Source organism: Bos javanicus, chromosome 20 (assembly GCF_032452875.1).
Source record: "Bos javanicus breed banteng chromosome 20, ARS-OSU_banteng_1.0, whole genome shotgun sequence".
In the NCBI taxonomy this organism is placed as follows: Eukaryota; Metazoa; Chordata; class Mammalia; order Artiodactyla; family Bovidae; genus Bos; species Bos javanicus.
Window position 1 is genome coordinate 13,809,917 of NC_083887.1, and position 18,051 is coordinate 13,827,967.

At 33.7% G+C, this 18,051-nt stretch overlaps 1 protein-coding gene across 6 annotated transcripts in view; it reads right to left on the minus strand.

The window, feature by feature from the left end:
• Window positions 1-920: 920 nt before the first annotated feature.
• The window catches only part of TRAPPC13 (trafficking protein particle complex subunit 13), a 35,943-nt gene continuing 18,812 nt past the window's right edge, over window positions 921-18,051 (minus strand). The window contains exons 6-13 of one of the 6 annotated variants that reach the window (XM_061393416.1): window positions 16,399-16,471; window positions 14,245-14,289; window positions 10,716-10,733; window positions 8,743-8,876; window positions 7,319-7,517; window positions 6,066-6,166; window positions 2,464-2,611; window positions 921-2,338 (exon numbers count right to left, since the gene is read on the minus strand). In XM_061393416.1, coding sequence (XP_061249400.1) covers window positions 2,231-2,338; window positions 2,464-2,611; window positions 6,066-6,166; window positions 7,319-7,517; window positions 8,743-8,876; window positions 10,716-10,733; window positions 14,245-14,289; window positions 16,399-16,471 — 826 coding nt within the window. In that variant the 3' untranslated portion in view covers window positions 921-2,230. The other 5 variants (XM_061393415.1, XM_061393418.1, XM_061393417.1 and 2 more) reach the window with 5 other exon arrangements.

Sequence of the window (18,051 nt, forward strand, 5' to 3'; positions counted from 1 at the left end):
TATTTTGCTTGTCTGAAACAAGAGGGCGTTAAAGTAAATCTTTATATACATTCTACTTAGGAATGATTGGTTTCCATTAACCACTTTTCATTATAGTAGCTGTAACTGTTATGATGCTATGTAAAATTTTTTATTGTTGTTCATTCGCTAAGTTGTGTCTGACTCTTTGTGAACCCATGGACTGTAACACGCCAGGTTCCTCTGTCCTTCACTGTCTCCTGGAGTTTGCTCAACTTCATGTCCATTGAGTTGGTGATGCTGTCTAACCATCTCATCCTTTGCTGCCCCCTTCGCCTTTTGCCTTCAATCTTTCCCAGCATCAGGGTCTTTTCCATTGTAAATGTAAAATTTACAATGTCCTTTGTATGCAAATGACATTTCTACTTAATGTACCAAATTGGTTATCTAATTTTTATAATATGGTTTAAACAGATCCTTTCTAAGATGACATTATGTAACCTTTACTTAACGAAGGAACAATATGTGTCTAGGTTATTGCTTATAAAAAAGGGAGGCTTTGTAACTAAGTCAAATTATATAGCAGAATCCCAAGTGACCATCATGTCACTTTTAAAATTTGAATGGAGTGAAACAGAAGGTTCAGTCATGAGAAGACACCTTGAAAGCTACTGAAGTATCCAGTGCAGGGCTATAAAGTCTTATTTCATCATTTAATCAATTGTACTCATTTTGGAGAAAAGACTGTCTTTGGACAAAGACAATTTTACACTGCTTGCACTTTATTTTGCACGGACGTTTCATTAATTACCTCTTCAATTTAAGGGCAAATCTCATTCAGAATACAGCTTTCATTTTGGACCAAACAATTTGTCATGGCAATAAATAATTATGCATTTAAGAAAAAACAATTTTTGTATTTGACTTAATGCATTTACATTTAAGCAGTTATATACACACGCTTGAATTTCAACTTAAGTTTTTATTTAACAGCATTAGTTTTTGTTTCAAAGTATTGAAACTTTTATTACATCCATGTTGCAAAGTTGTTTATAGTCTTAATTTCCTCACTGTTTTGTATATGACGTAAGTAAATTAATGTGATTACATGCAGAAACAGTTTTGTAATAATAATACATGATGTAGAGTTCAAAATCAAGTATCAGAAGCTGGAAATCCTTTAAGTATGCCTTAAAAAAAAAGTGGTTTATTTTTCAATGGGAAAAAACAGGACTTTCTTGGCTTAGAATTAGAAAATGATCAGGCTTCTTAGCTTAGAGTTATCTGAGTAATTGACAGTTTAAGAAATAAAACCAATTCTTATCTGCTTTTAGTAACTGAAAGTTAAACATTTCTGTTTGTATGCACACAAAAATGCAGATGTCAATATGATAATTTTGAAAACTAGAAAAATTCATACCGTTAGCAAATACAAGATTATATGAGGACCACTGCAGTTGTTTTAAATTTTTTTTCTTGACTGAGGAAAAAGCTGGTGTTAACGAAAATACTCCTAAATAAAGTAAGATGAGAATTCTAAAGTTTTAAAAAACAACTGTATCTTCTAGATTGAGGTCAGCAAACTGTGGCCTGCAGGTCAAGTCCAGCCGGCTGCTTGTTTTTGCAAATGCTGTGGTACAATTTTTGCCTAAAGTGAAAGTCGCTCGGTTGTTTCTGACCCTTTGCAACCCCATGGACTATAGCCTACCAGGCCCCTCTGTCCACTGAATTCTCCAGGAAAGAATACGGGAGTGGGTAGCCATTCCCTTCTCCAGGGGATCTGCCTGCCCAGGGATTGAACCTGGGTCGCCTCCACTGCAGGCAGATTCTTTACTGTCTGAGTCACTAGAGCCTACTGGCTGCTTTTGTATTACAACCGCAGAGTAGTTTCAGCAGAAACCTCGGGGCCTGCAAGGTCTAACATATGCAGTACCTGGCCCTTTACATGAAAAGTTTACTGACCATTGTTCAAGATACCTGCTAGGGACACATGGCCTCAAATGTAGAGCTTTTGGAGAATAAAGTCCAATCGTCATTTAAAGTGAAACAAAATCACATGTGCAGAAAATATACAAATGTTCATTTGGAATATAACTCACAAGATAAAATCAGTAGATGGTTCTTTTCAAAACAAATATTTAATATTTTAACTTTTATAGGAAAGAAATTTAAATAACATACTTATTTTTACTGTTGATCATTTTACAAAGGTGACAAAAATACAGAAAATTCTGGGCAACTCAATGAAAAGTGTTAACACTGGACATTTTCTTCAACTTTCCACTTTAATGGCCGAAGATACCACACAGACTTGTGCGATGTCATCGTATTCATATGTTCTCTTTAAGAATGTGTCTGTTAGTCTTAAGCCGGAGACGCTCTATTGAGAGAAAAACACAGACCCAAGTTTTCATTCATTGGTAATGACCAGAGAAAGAATGGATATAATAAATGACTATGGGTTAATAGCCCCTAAATACTGAAATTACTGAAGAGATAGCATACTTGCAGTCCTTGTACTGAAGACAGTAGTGTGAGGGCAAGGCAGAGAGAGGAACTTGGATGGAGCTTTCCAAGTTGTCTTCCTGAAATGCCACACCAGTGGATAGAATTGGTATTGCACATTTCCAAAACAAGATCCATTGTTCTTTCACTGCTGGAGGAATCAGAAAAATAGGAATAAATCTTGTTCCTTTCACAAAGGGATACCGCAATATTTCTAAATCACACTTCGAAAACAAGATCCATCGTTCTTTCACTGCTGGAGGAATCAGAAAAACAGGAATAAATCTTGTTCTTTTCACAAAGGGGATACTGCAATGTTTCTAAATCACTATTGCCAGTGAATTTCTTTTCATGATATCCAGCTGCAAACCAGGAACAGAAATGAAAATCTATCATATCATTTTTATTTCACTTAGAATCAGGAAAATCAAACGACACGGTTTTGTTCTGGAGTTTACAGTGGCACTGAGACTAATCTGCCTGTCTGGATGGAGGCCTTCTGGTTCTGTATTGAACACTGGCTCCCTGATGCTGATCTGTTAAAAAGAGTTTTGCCATTTCTCTGGGAGACTTCCAGACATCTGTGTCTAATCTTGTTGCTATGCATCCTTCCTATTTCTGTTAGATACTCTGTAGGAAAGAGAATCGGAGAAGGCAATGGCACCCCACTCCAGTACTCTTGCCTGGAAAATCCCATGGATGGAGGAGCCTGGTGGGCTGCAGTCCATGGGATTGCTGAGGGTCGGACACAACTGAGCGACTTCACTTTCACTTTTCACTTTCATGCACTGGAGAAGGAAATGGCAACCCACTCCAGTGTTCTTGCCTGGAGAATCCCAGGGACGGGGGAGCCTGGTGGGCTGCCGTCTATGGGGTCGCACAGAGTTGGGTACGACTGACGTGACTTAGCATAGCATAGGAAAGAGAATGAAAAACTGAGGCTGGTCCAGTGCTTTTTCTATTTAATCTACGTTCCTTTACCATGCAGTGTGTGCTCAGTCGCTTCAGTTGTGTCTGACTCTTTGTGACCCTATAGACTGTAGCCCGCTAAGCTTCTCTGTCCATGGGATTCTCCAGGCAAAAATACTGGAGTGGGTTGCTGTGCCCTCCTCCAGGAGATCTTCCTGACATAGGGATCAAACCCGTGTCTCCTGCACTGCAGGCAGATTCTTTACCCACTGAGGCACCTTGGAAGCCCTTACCACGCAGATAACATAGCAAATGACTGGCAAGATTTACAAGTAAAACTATTCAGGTATTCACTTGACATGAAAAAGACTACTTCTCCTTATAATTGATACCACCAGTTCAATTAAACTTGTTAAGTTAAAAAAACACTTTAATGAAAGTATGTGCATTGTTCTTAAAACCAAAAGTTTCATAATGAAAAATGGTCTGCTACTCTACCACCACGCTTGACTTACTTTCAACTCTTTAAACTCTTTTTCTCTCCTTAGTTGGCTCCACATTTTAAAATACTCATTTAAAATTTAAATTTAAACTTGAACTTTAGATGTATTGATTTAACGATACTTAGCTTTTATGTGTCTCTGTCTCCCCGCTAAAATTTGAAATGTTCAGTGTGCGCCACAGCCCAGTTTAGGTGCAATGCATGACTTTCCTCATTACATTCCACAAAGATCCAGTAAGAGCAGATTCCAGGTATGTGTCTGTGTGTGTTGTGGGTTGGTAGTAATCCCATTTTTATAGATGAAGAAACTGAAGATCTAAGAAATAAGTGCTTTTTAGAAAACTTTTTTGAATTACCAAAAGGTAAAGTGAATACTCAAACTGTTATTTCTTTGTTACAGCATTTTGTCATTTGGTGAATAACTGATTTTTTATAACTCAAAAAACACAAAACAAATAATCCAAAAGCAGACCCATAAAGGGTACATGTAGCACAAACTCTTTATCCTGTGTGTGTTTTTTACTGAGCTCCTATGATGTGGCAGGCACTGCACTTATAATGCTGGTAAGACATGATCTCTTCCCTTAAATTATTTGCAATCCAATACAGAAGAGACTAGTGATTAACTATAGAAGTATATCAGTATCACAAAAAAACTATATTACAATTTGCTATGATTATGTGTGAGAAGGTCTAGGAAGCATCACAGGGTAAGTACGTATTTTGTAATTTTGAAGGATAAATGCTTATCTTCCTAATACCATAAAGTTGTAAAGGGATATAGAATTAAAAAGGATTATACATTCAGACTATGATGATTTGGATTCATTACTGTGATATCAAAATGCCCCAATGGCAACCCACTCCAGTATTCTTGCCTGGAGAATCCCATGGACAGAAGAGCCTGGCGGGCTAAGGTCCATAGGGCTGCAAAGAGCCAGATACAACTGAAACGACTTAGCGTGAACGCACCAAATAGTACTACAAGGAGCAGCAGTGATAGGACTGGGATTTAATCCTAGGTTTTTCTGGCCTCAAAACCCTATGCTCTTTGCTTCTCAATAGCTAGATTATACTCTATTATCAAAGTCCTGTTTTCCAGTCTATGGCTATCCCTTATATTAAATTCATAAGTACTTTTTAGTTTCTTAATACTAAAGATACGGCTCAGGTATAAATATGGCTCAGAAAAATCTATCTTATTACAGTAAATCTATAATGTATTATTCCGTAAGAACCTACTAGTTCATGTTTAGTAATCTGAAGTATGAAAGGAGTGTAAACAATGAACATGGACCTTGAAGTCAAATACACTGGTTTCAAACTCTGATCCCATCTTTTCTAGCTCTCTCAGACTGAATAAGCCATAAGCTCTGAGTTAGCTTGCTCTTGCAAAGAATGTGAATAATTAATACCTACCTCACAGGTACAGAAATAAATAGGGTAGGACCTAATAGGGTAGGACCTCTAAAATATGTAATGTTAGCTACCAGATGAAGAACTTTATAGTATTCAATGGCAATATCAGAGAAGACTACGTGGCAAGAGGAAACTTACAAGAAGACAGCATATTTAAAAGAAAGCTGTGGTACATACACACTATGGAGTATTACTCAGCCATTAAAAAAGAATACATTTGAATCAGTTGTAATGAGATGGATGAAACTGGAGCCTATTATACAGAGTGAAGTAAGCCAGAAAGAAAAACACCAATACAGTATACTAACGCATATATATGGAATTTAGAAAGATGGTAACGAAAACCCTGTATGTGAGATAGCAAAAGAGACACAGATGTATAGAACAGTCTTTTGGACTTTGTGGAAGAGGGAGGCGGGGATGATTAGGGAGAATGGCATTAAAACATGTATAATATCATATAAGAAGTGAATCACCAGTCCAGGTTTGATACAGGAAGCTTGGGGCTGGTGCACTGGGATGACCCAGAGGGATGGTATGGGGAGGGAGGTGGGAGGGGGGTTCAGGATGGGGAACACGTGTACACCCGTGGCAGATGCACGTTGATGTATGGCAAAACCAATACAATATTGTAAAGTAAAAAAAACCCAAAAAACCATTTGGCAACTCAAAAACATAATAATAAAACAATGTGCTTGTAAAAAAAAAAAAAGCTTTAAGAAGTCTCTTAGGTAAAAATGAAAGGATATCCATCCACAAATATTGGCATTACCTGCAGTTTGTTATTTTACAAGTAATATGAAAAGGTTCTTCAAGGTTTACAGTATCTGGGATTGCCTCCAAAGACAACCTAACATCTCCATAACCTGGAGCCTATGAGAAAAGAAATATAGTTAATATACATCTATTATATCTATTATAAAAACCTTTCCATTTTAAAAGAGTACCACAGTCCTACTGTTATCCATTCTAACTTTTTTTGCTGCTACTATTGAAAAATAGCACTAGAGACTCGGACTGTTTTTGTTATAATTACTCCATGTTTAGTAAAGTTGAAATGAGTCTCATAGGCAAATAGTAAAGCAATTTCAGGGAGTCTGATCTAAGGGGAAGCTGTTCCAAAGATACTTACTGTAGCTTATAGAAACATAACTCTGCATAGGTGAGGTTATTGCCTAAACAGGTAGAGGAAGACACTGAAATAAATGGAAGACACTGAAGAAGCAAATCATGTCTGTTCTACAAGATTCACTGATATGGACAGACAGTAGAATCAAAATGCCATGACAGCATGATAGCTAATGGCTATGTTTTAAACTAGGCCCAGTGGTAATCTCTTTTTTCAATTTTTACCTCAAATAGTAAAAGTAAATTTTAGAACGTATCTCAGCAGGTAATATTCAGTATAAATAGAGGATTCTGTAGCATATTTTCACTAGCACAAGAAAAAGAAGGCTGGTCGCTATCCATACTCTCAGAGTAGAAATTAGATAAAGTATCCAACCAGTGTTTACAAGATAATTTGAGTGGGACTCACATGAGTTTCAGATAACTGACATTTTAAACATCTTTAAAAAAAGAATGAACTGAGTAGGTAAATACAGTATAAATCCAAGAGTTCCAAAACATTGCAAAAAGAAAGAGAGAACTCTAATATAGTGGAAGTCAGATAACAATGAGCATGAAAAAAAAAGAAGAAAAAAAAACAAACAATGAGCATGAATTACCATATGAGGAAACAACTGATATATAGTTATTTTAATTTGTTTGGTAAAGTAAAAAAGTTCTTTACATGGTAGAAAGCCATGTACGATGGATAAATTAACATCTGAACATTTCCTATTCATATCAATACCAATTTTCTACCTAGGTATCAGTGAAATTATTTGTCTTTTATTTTCTGGTAATATTAATGCCTTTTATAGTGCTCTGATTTTAGTGACAGACCTAGGGAAATTTAACTTGTTCTAACTATCTGAATCTCCAACATGCCAAAACCCCCTTCAGTGTTTTCCCTAGACTCACCATTCTTTGAAGTTGGCTGGTCTGTAATCTTCCCCTTTCACCTAGATTTGTTTTCCATACTATATCCAATTTTCCAATTACCGTTACTCCCTTAATGATGCCTGCTTTTTCTGCAAACTCCTTCTTGGGTTTTAGGCAGTATAAGTACTGGCGTGTATCCATCGGCTGCAAATATGCTCTTGACCCAAATGTAGTTACACTGAGGGGTGAAGACAGAGATGGAAAAATTCTCTAGAATCTTTTAAAAGAAAAACCATGGCTGTGATGGTTCCTTTGGATAGGACCTGAAGATCTACCATCCAAAGATCTAGAATACAACAGGTCAGTGGTTTCAATACAAATGAAAAGAACTTGAACTGAGAGGACTTATTTTTCTTTAATTTTTTTCAGTTGATAGGAAAATCTTCAGATTCTTTATAATAGAATGCAATATATTATCTAAAGTATTGGACGTATATCAGTTAACTGAAAAAAGGCAACAGAAATCAGAACCTTCAGTATCTTGTCCCTTTTCTCTAAAATTATGAACAAAAATAAACAAACATACCCTAAACTAAGGAATCATTTTCAAATGAATAAAAGGATCAGGCAAAGAGGGGAAAAATATTGTTTTCCTCTGTGGGGGTATGAGAGGCTACACACTTTACTGTATTATAACATAATAAAAGTAAAATTTCCATTCTTGATTAATAAAATCAGGTATTTCTCCAGCTATTACCTTCTTATATATATTAATGTTGATCTTACATTTATTTATTCTTTTTATAAATTACTCATAGATGTGTATTTCATTTTTGTAAAAAATTAAATCATCTATTCCTATGCTCGCTCCTTTTGATGTTGAGGGAATACATCATCTTGAAACTTACTGTTCACTCTAACTTTTCCATCGTTCCTTCCCATGTCTCAATTCTATCATTTGCAGGATAAAGGATGAAATGTTCCATATTTATCTGAGTTACTATGAAAATTGAAAGAATAAGTGCTCCATGTACAAATGGTAAAGATCTTATTTTTATGTGAAGGGAGAGCTGATAGACCATGAGAGAATTTAAGGGCAGTGAAATTATTTTAAAAGGTAAAGTCATGATGGCTATGTCATTACATTTGTCAAAACTCATAGAATGCACAACACAGAAAGTGAACACGAATGTAAACTGGATTTTAGTTAATAGTAAGTATCAATACTGATTCGCTGATTGTAAAAAATGCACCAAGTTAAAATATAAACAGTATGGGGCCCTGTAAGTGGGGAGGGCGCATGAGAACGCTGCACTTTCTGATAAATTTTTCTATAAATTAAAAAATTCTCTTCTAAAATAAAGTCTGTTAATTAAAAAAATCATAAATCACCCAAGAGTAACAATGATAGAAAAGTTCATGTCTTTTAAAACAAAAACAAATAGTTCACAATTCATATTTACCATTCTCCAGCTTGGTTGACTGAATTTAATTCTGCTACATTGTACATTATAGATGGCTCCAATGAAACTTTCTCCATAAACATAGGTGAGGTTGTAATATTCTGAATCTGGGCTTCAAGAAATACTTCATCAGTCTGAAAAAAAAAATCCACCAAAGTATGATGGTGTTTAAAGTATTTACCTCAACAACAATATCTAATTTATTTGAAGAAAAAACATTAACCATAAATGTGATTAGTTCATGCCTGCAAATCAAAGTTATCATAATTAATGCAAGAAAAGAAATCTTTATCCTAACATAATTAACAGGGGCAAAGTCAAGTGTTAGTCAACTGATAAGTTATCAAACAATGGATGGGGGATAACTATAATATTTTTTTGAATTGACATCCAAAAATGTTTAACTGGAATTTCATTCACATATATCTTAAAATTTCTGGTAAGTTATTCAAATGTGAAAATGCAATCTAGGATAATGAATACACCTGTGCACTTAGCATTTCAGAAATGTGTTAAGATAATTAGGTCTTTGTTATACTATTTCAGCATAATTTAACTTAATTTTCATTATTATTTCAAATTAGATAGTATAGTGAATAATCTATTTTATAATCTTATAGGATTTAACTTTATAAAGCAATTATTTTAGTGTTCATTAGTGATTCCCCAGTTTATTGTTAAGTGTATATTCAGGGCAAAAAAAAAAAGTGAGTTATACTTGAAATCTTTGAGTTTTTAAATCAAAGAAAAGGTACTTTGTAGTCTTACTGACAGATACAGCAGTATTTCAGTCATGGGGTAATTACATATGTACTTTTACATAATTTTTAAAATTCCCTAATTATGCTAAACATTCTTTTATGCTATTTTGTTATTTTGGGGGGTATATAATCGCAGGATAACAGACAACTTGCCTCTTTTTTGATACAAACATATATAAAATGGTATACTAAGGATATTCTAGAATTACTTTATTCAAAAAGTTTCATAGTAATATATATACAGAAATAAAATAAACTATGACCAAAAAATGTTGGCACTTGGCTTTTTTTAACACTAAATCCATAAAAATGGAAATTATTTGCAAATTATAATGATGGAATTATAATTTAATATATTATTATTTTGTCCTGGGTACATGTGCCCTAATAAAATAGAAATACAATGATTTATCAGTTTAAAAGAAAGTACACATTCAACAGCATTTTATTTTTTCTCAAAAAAACAAAAAGTAAATATATCCCATCAATCCATTGCTTAAAAAAAATAACCATAGACCCACATTTCAAATTTAAAAATTCAATTTCTGCATAAGTTTAGAAGAGCTTAGATAAAATGAAAGGAAAAACAAGCAGCATAATGGAAAATTAAGTTAGTTTGAACAGTTAGTATAAAGTTACTTGACACTTAAAAAATTAAGAATTCAGTGCTGACAGTTTTTATTGTGTATATAATTTATAAGCAAATGTTGCTTATATTAGAAATTTGAAAATATGATTTTAACCAACTTGGGAAAATTTAATTTTCTTCAGTTTACTGTTAAAGGGCCATCTTTACCTGACCCAGAATTAAGACTAAAACCACTGTGCATTTGAAGATGAATTTCAACTACACAGTTCATTCAAAGATGTGAAGGATCACAGGATATTTTATGTTAAGACGTTGAAAATTCGAAGGCTATTTAAACAAGGCTAACAAGGCCTCTTTTAAAAAATACTACAGAAAACACACTAATATAAGAATATAATTGTTTCAATATGACAATTTAGTCTTTGACGTATACGTTCTCATATAATAAGACAATCAATATAATATAAAAAGTACAAATTATATACATATTTTCAAAGTCACATAAGTATATTCACAACTAACTTTGTTTTTCCACTATGTTTTGTATGGAGAGATTAATTAGGCAAAGTCAAAAAGTGGTAAGTAAGAAAAGCATATAAATTTATAATAAAAAATCAAATTACCACAGAACTGAGGTCACTCTAATGGAAAAATAAAAAGAAAAATTAGAAAAATCAGATTAAATGTTAAAGGAAAAGAATAACTTTAAAATTAAATGCATTTCTGCATTTTTTAAATTTACTAAACAAGACAGCATTAGTAAAACAAGGACGTAAACAGAAAGTAACACAAAGAAATATGACAAATCATTTTTCTAAAAAGGTGAAAATGCTAAGGTTAAATGAATAGAAAGAACACTGCAGGTGAACACTGTTAAACAGGAGCAAATACTCAAGAGCATACTTTAGGGGAGAGAGGCATATCCCGTGCCTTTATAATTCTTTAAATTCTTACCACTTTGTAATTCTTCATAGATTACTTAGGATGGGTATACAAATATCTGCCACATTCAGGACAGATACTGTATAGCTTCTTCTAAATTTATCTAATAATGGGATGTTACACTTCAGGGAATGCTGAACTAGACCACTTCAAACAATTGAGAGTTAACAGATTTCATAGTTCGTCTTCTTTTCATATATATATATATATATATATATATATAGCTAAAGTTGGAGAAGGCAATGGCACCCTATTCCAGTACTCTTGCCTGGAAAATCCCATGGACGGAGGAGCCTGGTAGGCTGCAGTACATGGGGTTGCTAAGAGTTGGACACGACTGAGCAACTTCACATTCATTTTTCACTTTCATGCATTGGAGAAGGAAATGGCAACCCACTCCAGTTGGGTTGCCTGGAGAATCCCAGGGACGGGGGAGCCTGGTGGGCTGCCGTCTATGGGGTTGCACAGAGTTGGACACAACTGAAGCGACTTAGCAGCAGCAGCTAAAGTTGCTTATTTCCCATGGGCCATCTCAAATGTCAGCTCTTTCATCAAACATCAAGCTGGAAATCATTTTTCACCTATGTTCCCAGAGTATAAGTACACTTCATGATCAGGGTGGGTGGGGGTGCTTACACTGTGATATCAAGTCATATCAAGTGCTAAGTCACTTCAGTCATGTCCGACTCTTTGTGACCCCATGGATTGTAGCCCACCAGGCTCCTCTGTCCATGAGATTTTCCAGGCAAGAATACTGGAATGGGTTGCCATTTCCTTCTCCAGGGGATCTTCCCCGCCCAGGTGATTGAACCTGGGCCTCCCGTACTGCAGGCAAACTCTACCGCCTGAGCCACCAGGGAAGCACTGTTATGTCTCCTCCACTAAATCTAAGTGCTATGAGGATAGGGAAGATTTCAGTTTATATTTATTTCTCTTCAGTACCTTGCATAGAGCACTATACTCAGCAGGTAACCAAAGGTTTGAAGCCTAGCTTCTTATATCATTTTTTTTCCCTAGCAAAGCTTTCTTAAACTTGTTTTCCTTTTGGTAATTCACATAGTATTTTTAGATGCAGCATAAAAAAACATGTTTGCGACAAATGTGGGGCTAACAATAGTTGTCAGGTAAGGTCTATGGAATAGTGTAATAAACTATTGAAACTAGTATGCTTAACTAACTCCCAAATTTCCTAGTTGGGGTTAAAAGAATCTGCTTTATGCCACAGGCAGGACAGTATTAGTTTGCCTAATAGGTAATACCTAATGTATTAGAAAGATCCTAAATGCTATTTGCTCACTCCTCATTTTTAAAGAAATGTCACTTTCAAAATTCAGAATTTTATGAAAATTTTTTAGCTGAAGTTTGTTGGCAAAGTCTACATTAAAGATCATGTCTATATGTAATGTTAATTGAAAAAGCAAAATTGTTACTATGATTATAAGAACAGAATATTATATACAAATGAGCAAAGACTGAAAGAGAAAACTGGTTAATGAAGAACCAATTACTTTTTTGCTGTGGTAAACTTGTGGGTTTCTTCCTTTTTTCTTGGGGAGTATGTTACTTTTATGTTATTTATGAAATTATTAGCAATTAAAAAAATTTGCAATTCACCCTTAATATTGGTGTGATGAAACTACTTGACAAGTACCCTCATGTACCACCATATTTCAACAAAGAAAACTTAAAATAGTTTAGTATGTGCTTTCCTAGGAGTCAATTACAGGAAAAAAAAGACCCACCTACATATTTGTTTTTAATTTTCCAAACTATTTTTTCTAATAGAATAGTTACCAATCTCCCCTCATACTATGAATGAAATCTTTTCCAGCAAAATAATAAATTAAGACTATTTAAGTACATATATTACTAATAACAAAAAAAGGTAGAACAAATATGTATTATCCCAATTCTCCTATCCCTCCCCACAAAGAAACATCAACTCTTTAAACATCTAATAATCTCCTTGATGAGACTGAATCCTGCCATCAAATAGTGATATGTATACTCTTCACTACATACTCAATGTTCCACTTGCATCTCTGCTTGGAACGCCTTCACTGCTCTGACACTACATTTCCAGCACCTATTCCTTCTGGACTCTGAGGCAGTTCTCTTTCTTTACCATGAAGCTTTCTTAGACTACTCCAGAATCTCATTCCCAGAGTTCCTGTAGCACATTTTTTTGTACCAGTCTCTCTAGTCTCACTATATACTATACTAGTAACTTTTTTATTTTATGCACTTTTTTCTTTTCTCCTGATAGGTTTTTACTTCAGGGTTAGGTTCCTTATCTTAGATGTTTTGGTATGCCCAGCTGTAGCACAAACTTTATAGTGAATAAAAACTCTGAGATGCTGATGGCAAAAATAATATTATCAAATTTGACATGTGACTACAAATTTCTTATCACCTGGTTTTGGAGTAACAGACATAATTTGCATTTCAAAATGCTATATTTGAATATCTCTGAGTTTATCATTATGATCTGAAACACATGATTTTTCGGGAGTAAGAGGCCCAATAGGAAATCTGTTTTTTCTGGAATTCTAGATACCAGGATAAAATAGAATTTTGTAAAAGAAATTCAAGAATTAAACCTTTTCCTTATAACAAATTATATTCTATATCTTTTGTTAGAACAGAAGATAATCTTCTATTCTAAAAGTTACTCTTTTCTATATTTTTGCCAAATTTGTTTCTCGTAAGGAGAAATTCAAATCATTCACTAAACTTAGCAATCTCACACTGACTTTTCAGGACAAAGAATTTAATGTATTGAGTTCTACTTAATATTTTTCTATATAAATATTAAATATTTTTTGCAGGTTTAGATCTACTACTTCAATTTTTGCAATATCACAACAACATTTATAAATATTTAACAGATTGCTAATGTTTTTAGACAGGAACAACAACTATTAAATGGAAGCATAGGGTCATCATTTAATGAAAGGAGGTGAAAGCCTCAAAGTTAATGAGAATAAAAATCAAGGCATATTGATTCCATGTAAATTGAAAACAGCAGATTAAAAGAGATCTGCAGTGAAATTAATCACTTGTGATTTAACTTTATGCTCATTTTTCACAAGTAATTTGTAGTCATATCAGCAATTTACTCTGATATGAAAAGAAATATAATACATGAGAATTTTAGTCAGATAAGATCTTAATGTTGAACATGAAATCCCATTAGGTGCTCACACTTACCTCTGCATTGTAAAATTTGGTTTTCACATCCAATGGTTTGAGAACCTAGTTGAATAAAGCATACCAATCAAAGAAGATTATTATCATTTGGCCATTTGTTTATTTATTTTTAATTAAATTTATTTATTTTAATTGGAGGTTAATTACTTTACAATATTGTATTGGTTTTGCCATACATCAACATGAATCCGTCATGGGTGTACACATGCTCCCCATCCTGAACCCCCCTCCATCCTCCCTCCCCGTACCATCCCTCTGGGTCATCCCAGTGCACCAGCCCCAAGCATCCTGTATCCTACATCGAACCTAGACTGGTGATTTGTTTCTTATATGATATTATACATGTTTCAATGCCATTATCCCAAATCATCCCACCCTCTCCCTCTCCCAGAGTCCAAAAGACTGTTCTATACATCTGTGTCTCTTTTGCTGTCTCGCATACAGGGTTATCGTTACTATATTTCTAAATTCCATATATAAGCGTTAGTATACTGTATTGGTGTTTTTCTTTCTGGCTTACTAGAGACAATCTCTTTAATAAGTGGTGCTGGGAAAACTGGTCAACCACTTGCAAAAGAATGAAACTAGAACACTTTCTAACACCATACACCAAAATAAACTCAAAATGGATTAAAGATCTAAACTTAAGACCAGAAACTATAAAATTCCTAGAGGAGAACATAGGCAAAACACTCTCCGACATAAATCACAGCAGGATCCTCTAAGACCCACCACCCAGAATATTGGAAATAAAAGCAAAAATAAACAAATGGGACCTAATTAAAATTAAAAGCTTCTGCACAACAAAGGAAACTATAAGCAAGGTGAAAAGTCAGCCTTCAGAATGGGAGAAAATAGTAGCAAATGAAGCAACTGACAAACAACTAATCTCAAAAATATACAAGCAACTCCTTGCAGCTCAATTCCAGAAAAATAAACGACCCAATCAAAAAATGGGCCAAAGAACTAAATAGACATTTCCCAAAGAAGATGGCTAACACATGAAAAGATGCTCAACATCACTCATTATCAGAGAAATGCAAATCAAAACCACAATGAGGTACCATTTCACGCCAGTCAGAATGGCTGTGATCCAAAAGTCTACAAGCAATAAATGCTGGAGAGGGTGTGGAGAAAAGGGAACCCTCTTACACTGCTGGTTGGCCATTTATTTTGCTTATTTTTTTTAAATCTTGGTTTTATGCTTGTCAAAGGCATTTTCCAATTTTAATTGTAATAGACTTTTCAAATGGATATGCAATATTCTTGTAAAAACAAAAACAAACAAAAACAATCCCAAAGGCATTTTAAAAGAAGCTACCATAATTTCTTTACTGGGTGACAATTACATGAGTTATATGGATTTACACTTCACAGTATTTTGCTAAACTGAACACATATATGTTTGTGTATTTTTCTCTACATATTTCACTAAGTATATTTATCAAAATAAACAATCAAACCTTTTATTTTCTTTTAAAAGACATGCAAAATCTTAAACAGATGAGTGATAACAAAAGCAATAACAACAAAGCAATAATAATTTTTTTCTTCCTATCGATAGTACTTTTTCTTCCACGTACAGAGGAGTAAAAAATATATATAGTGTCATATCTAAATCTACATAACTGTATATGGTCATCTCATTTCCCTATCCATACACACAGATGCGTTAAAACAGTGGTTTTAAATTATTCTTTGATTATGGACTTTGAAAACTGTGTATTAATAAAAACTTCTAACTGCAATTTCAGTGACTCATGATTTCTCTGAAGGAAGCTTGGTCCACTTAACCCAAATCAATAATCCTTCATTTAAATATTTCTTTAGAAATCTGATATTATTGACACTTATTTTGTCTGGACTTTATAGTCATTTTATCCATCTTCTGGATTCTTGCATGTTTTGTCAAGGCATGAAAACCAAACAATTTTTTTTTTAAATAAAAACATTATACTGCCAATGATAATTTCTGTTTTTATTTAACTTAGTCTGACTTTAGATTGCTAGTAACATGACAAATTCAAAAACATTAAGAGTATTTGCTTTATTTGGAGTCTGTTTTTATTGCAGATAAATGGCTGTAATTTCCTGGGGGCTGAGGTGGTAGGGGGAAGGCACCTAAACACCATTTCCCACCATCAGATTTAATACCTGAAACTTGAAGAATTTTCTAAAATACATTTTTTCTCCACTCTGAGTCGTGTAACTCACTGCACACACCAAGCTGAAACAGAAAGATGTCTTAATGATTTCTGAATCTTTTCAATTTTGTTTTTTAATACCTAATCTACTACATTTCAACTCTATCAACAAATTTGAAAATATACCAATGATGTGAAAGTGTAGTCAAATGAGCCTAGAGCAGGAAAAAAAGTTTCAGTAGATATAGATATATTTCCATGAACAAGAAAGCTATGATTAGTAAAATAAGATATACCATTTTTAAAGACAGAAGTCAGAAACTTTTTCTTCAAAAAGTGAAGCATGATCCAAAATAAACACCAGGATAACTAAACAGTTGAATATTAAAAATAAGTTCACATAAACTAGAAGAAAATAACAAATTAAAAAAAAAAATTCCAAGATGAGGAAAGGCTTTTTAATATAAATCCAATGGAAAGGATGACCTCTACAAATTTACAAACTGGATAAATCAAAGACACTAAAACAAAATTTAAAAAAGGACAACATATTGGGATAAAAGGCTTCTAACAATATCAAGCTTTGTAGGCATAACATTAGTATCTCACTCAAAACAGGAGAAAAGAATATAAATCACAGTACCATGATATACTAACAAAAATATGAAAATGTTCACCCTTACAAGTAGTTGAAAAAACAAATTACAAATTACAATAATGAGGTAAGATTTTTCCCCATCTTAAGATCTGGCAAAAATTCCTTCCAAGAAATAACAGGGTTGTTGAGGGTTTAGAGAAACTGAATCTCTTTATACTGCTACTGGTTATAAAAATTGAGAAAACAATCCTTCAGGAAAGGAGTCTTAAAAATGCTTATATGCTCCTATAGTAAACCCATTTCAAGTAATCTATCACAGGAAATATTAAGGTGTTCATCACTGTGTTATTTATAACTGAACAAGTGGAAAGTTTAACATCAGAGTAAACAAATTATAGTACATGGTCCAACTGTGTAGATAAAATCATTTTAAGAATCTTTTCAAAGAATACTGACTCAAGTGGGAAAATGTTCTTGGTGCATTAAAAAAGATAAAGCCATGGGGTAATTTTATCACAATTTTACAAAATATTATTTATTTATACATATCTGTTATATATACACATAAAAAGACTGAAGTATACCAATATCTTAATAGTGGTTATGCTAGGAGGTGACATTATAGGTAATTTATTTCTTTTTTATATTTGTACCTGGTACTAAACTAGGTGCTAGGGATTTAGAGTTGATCAAAACTCAACACCTGCTCTCCTAGTACTCACGGTTGGAAACAAAGTACAGATTTTGAAGCTAGATTTGAGCTCCATGCCATTATTTACTGGCTATTTAATTCTACAAAAGTCTCATTTTCTGTAAAATGGGGATTTTACACATTTATTATCATTTCAATAAACTCAATTTCAACAAATGTTGACCACTATTTCTCTGCTAAATTCTGAGGATACAGCCAACTTTGTGGAATTCATACTTTAATGGGAACAGCAGGCACTCAGTGAATAATTTCAAGTACAAAAGACATAGAAAAATATTTGAAGAAGTAAAATTAAACTAAACAAAATGACATAGGCATTCCTTTATAAGAGAAGAATACATTTCAAGTTGTGG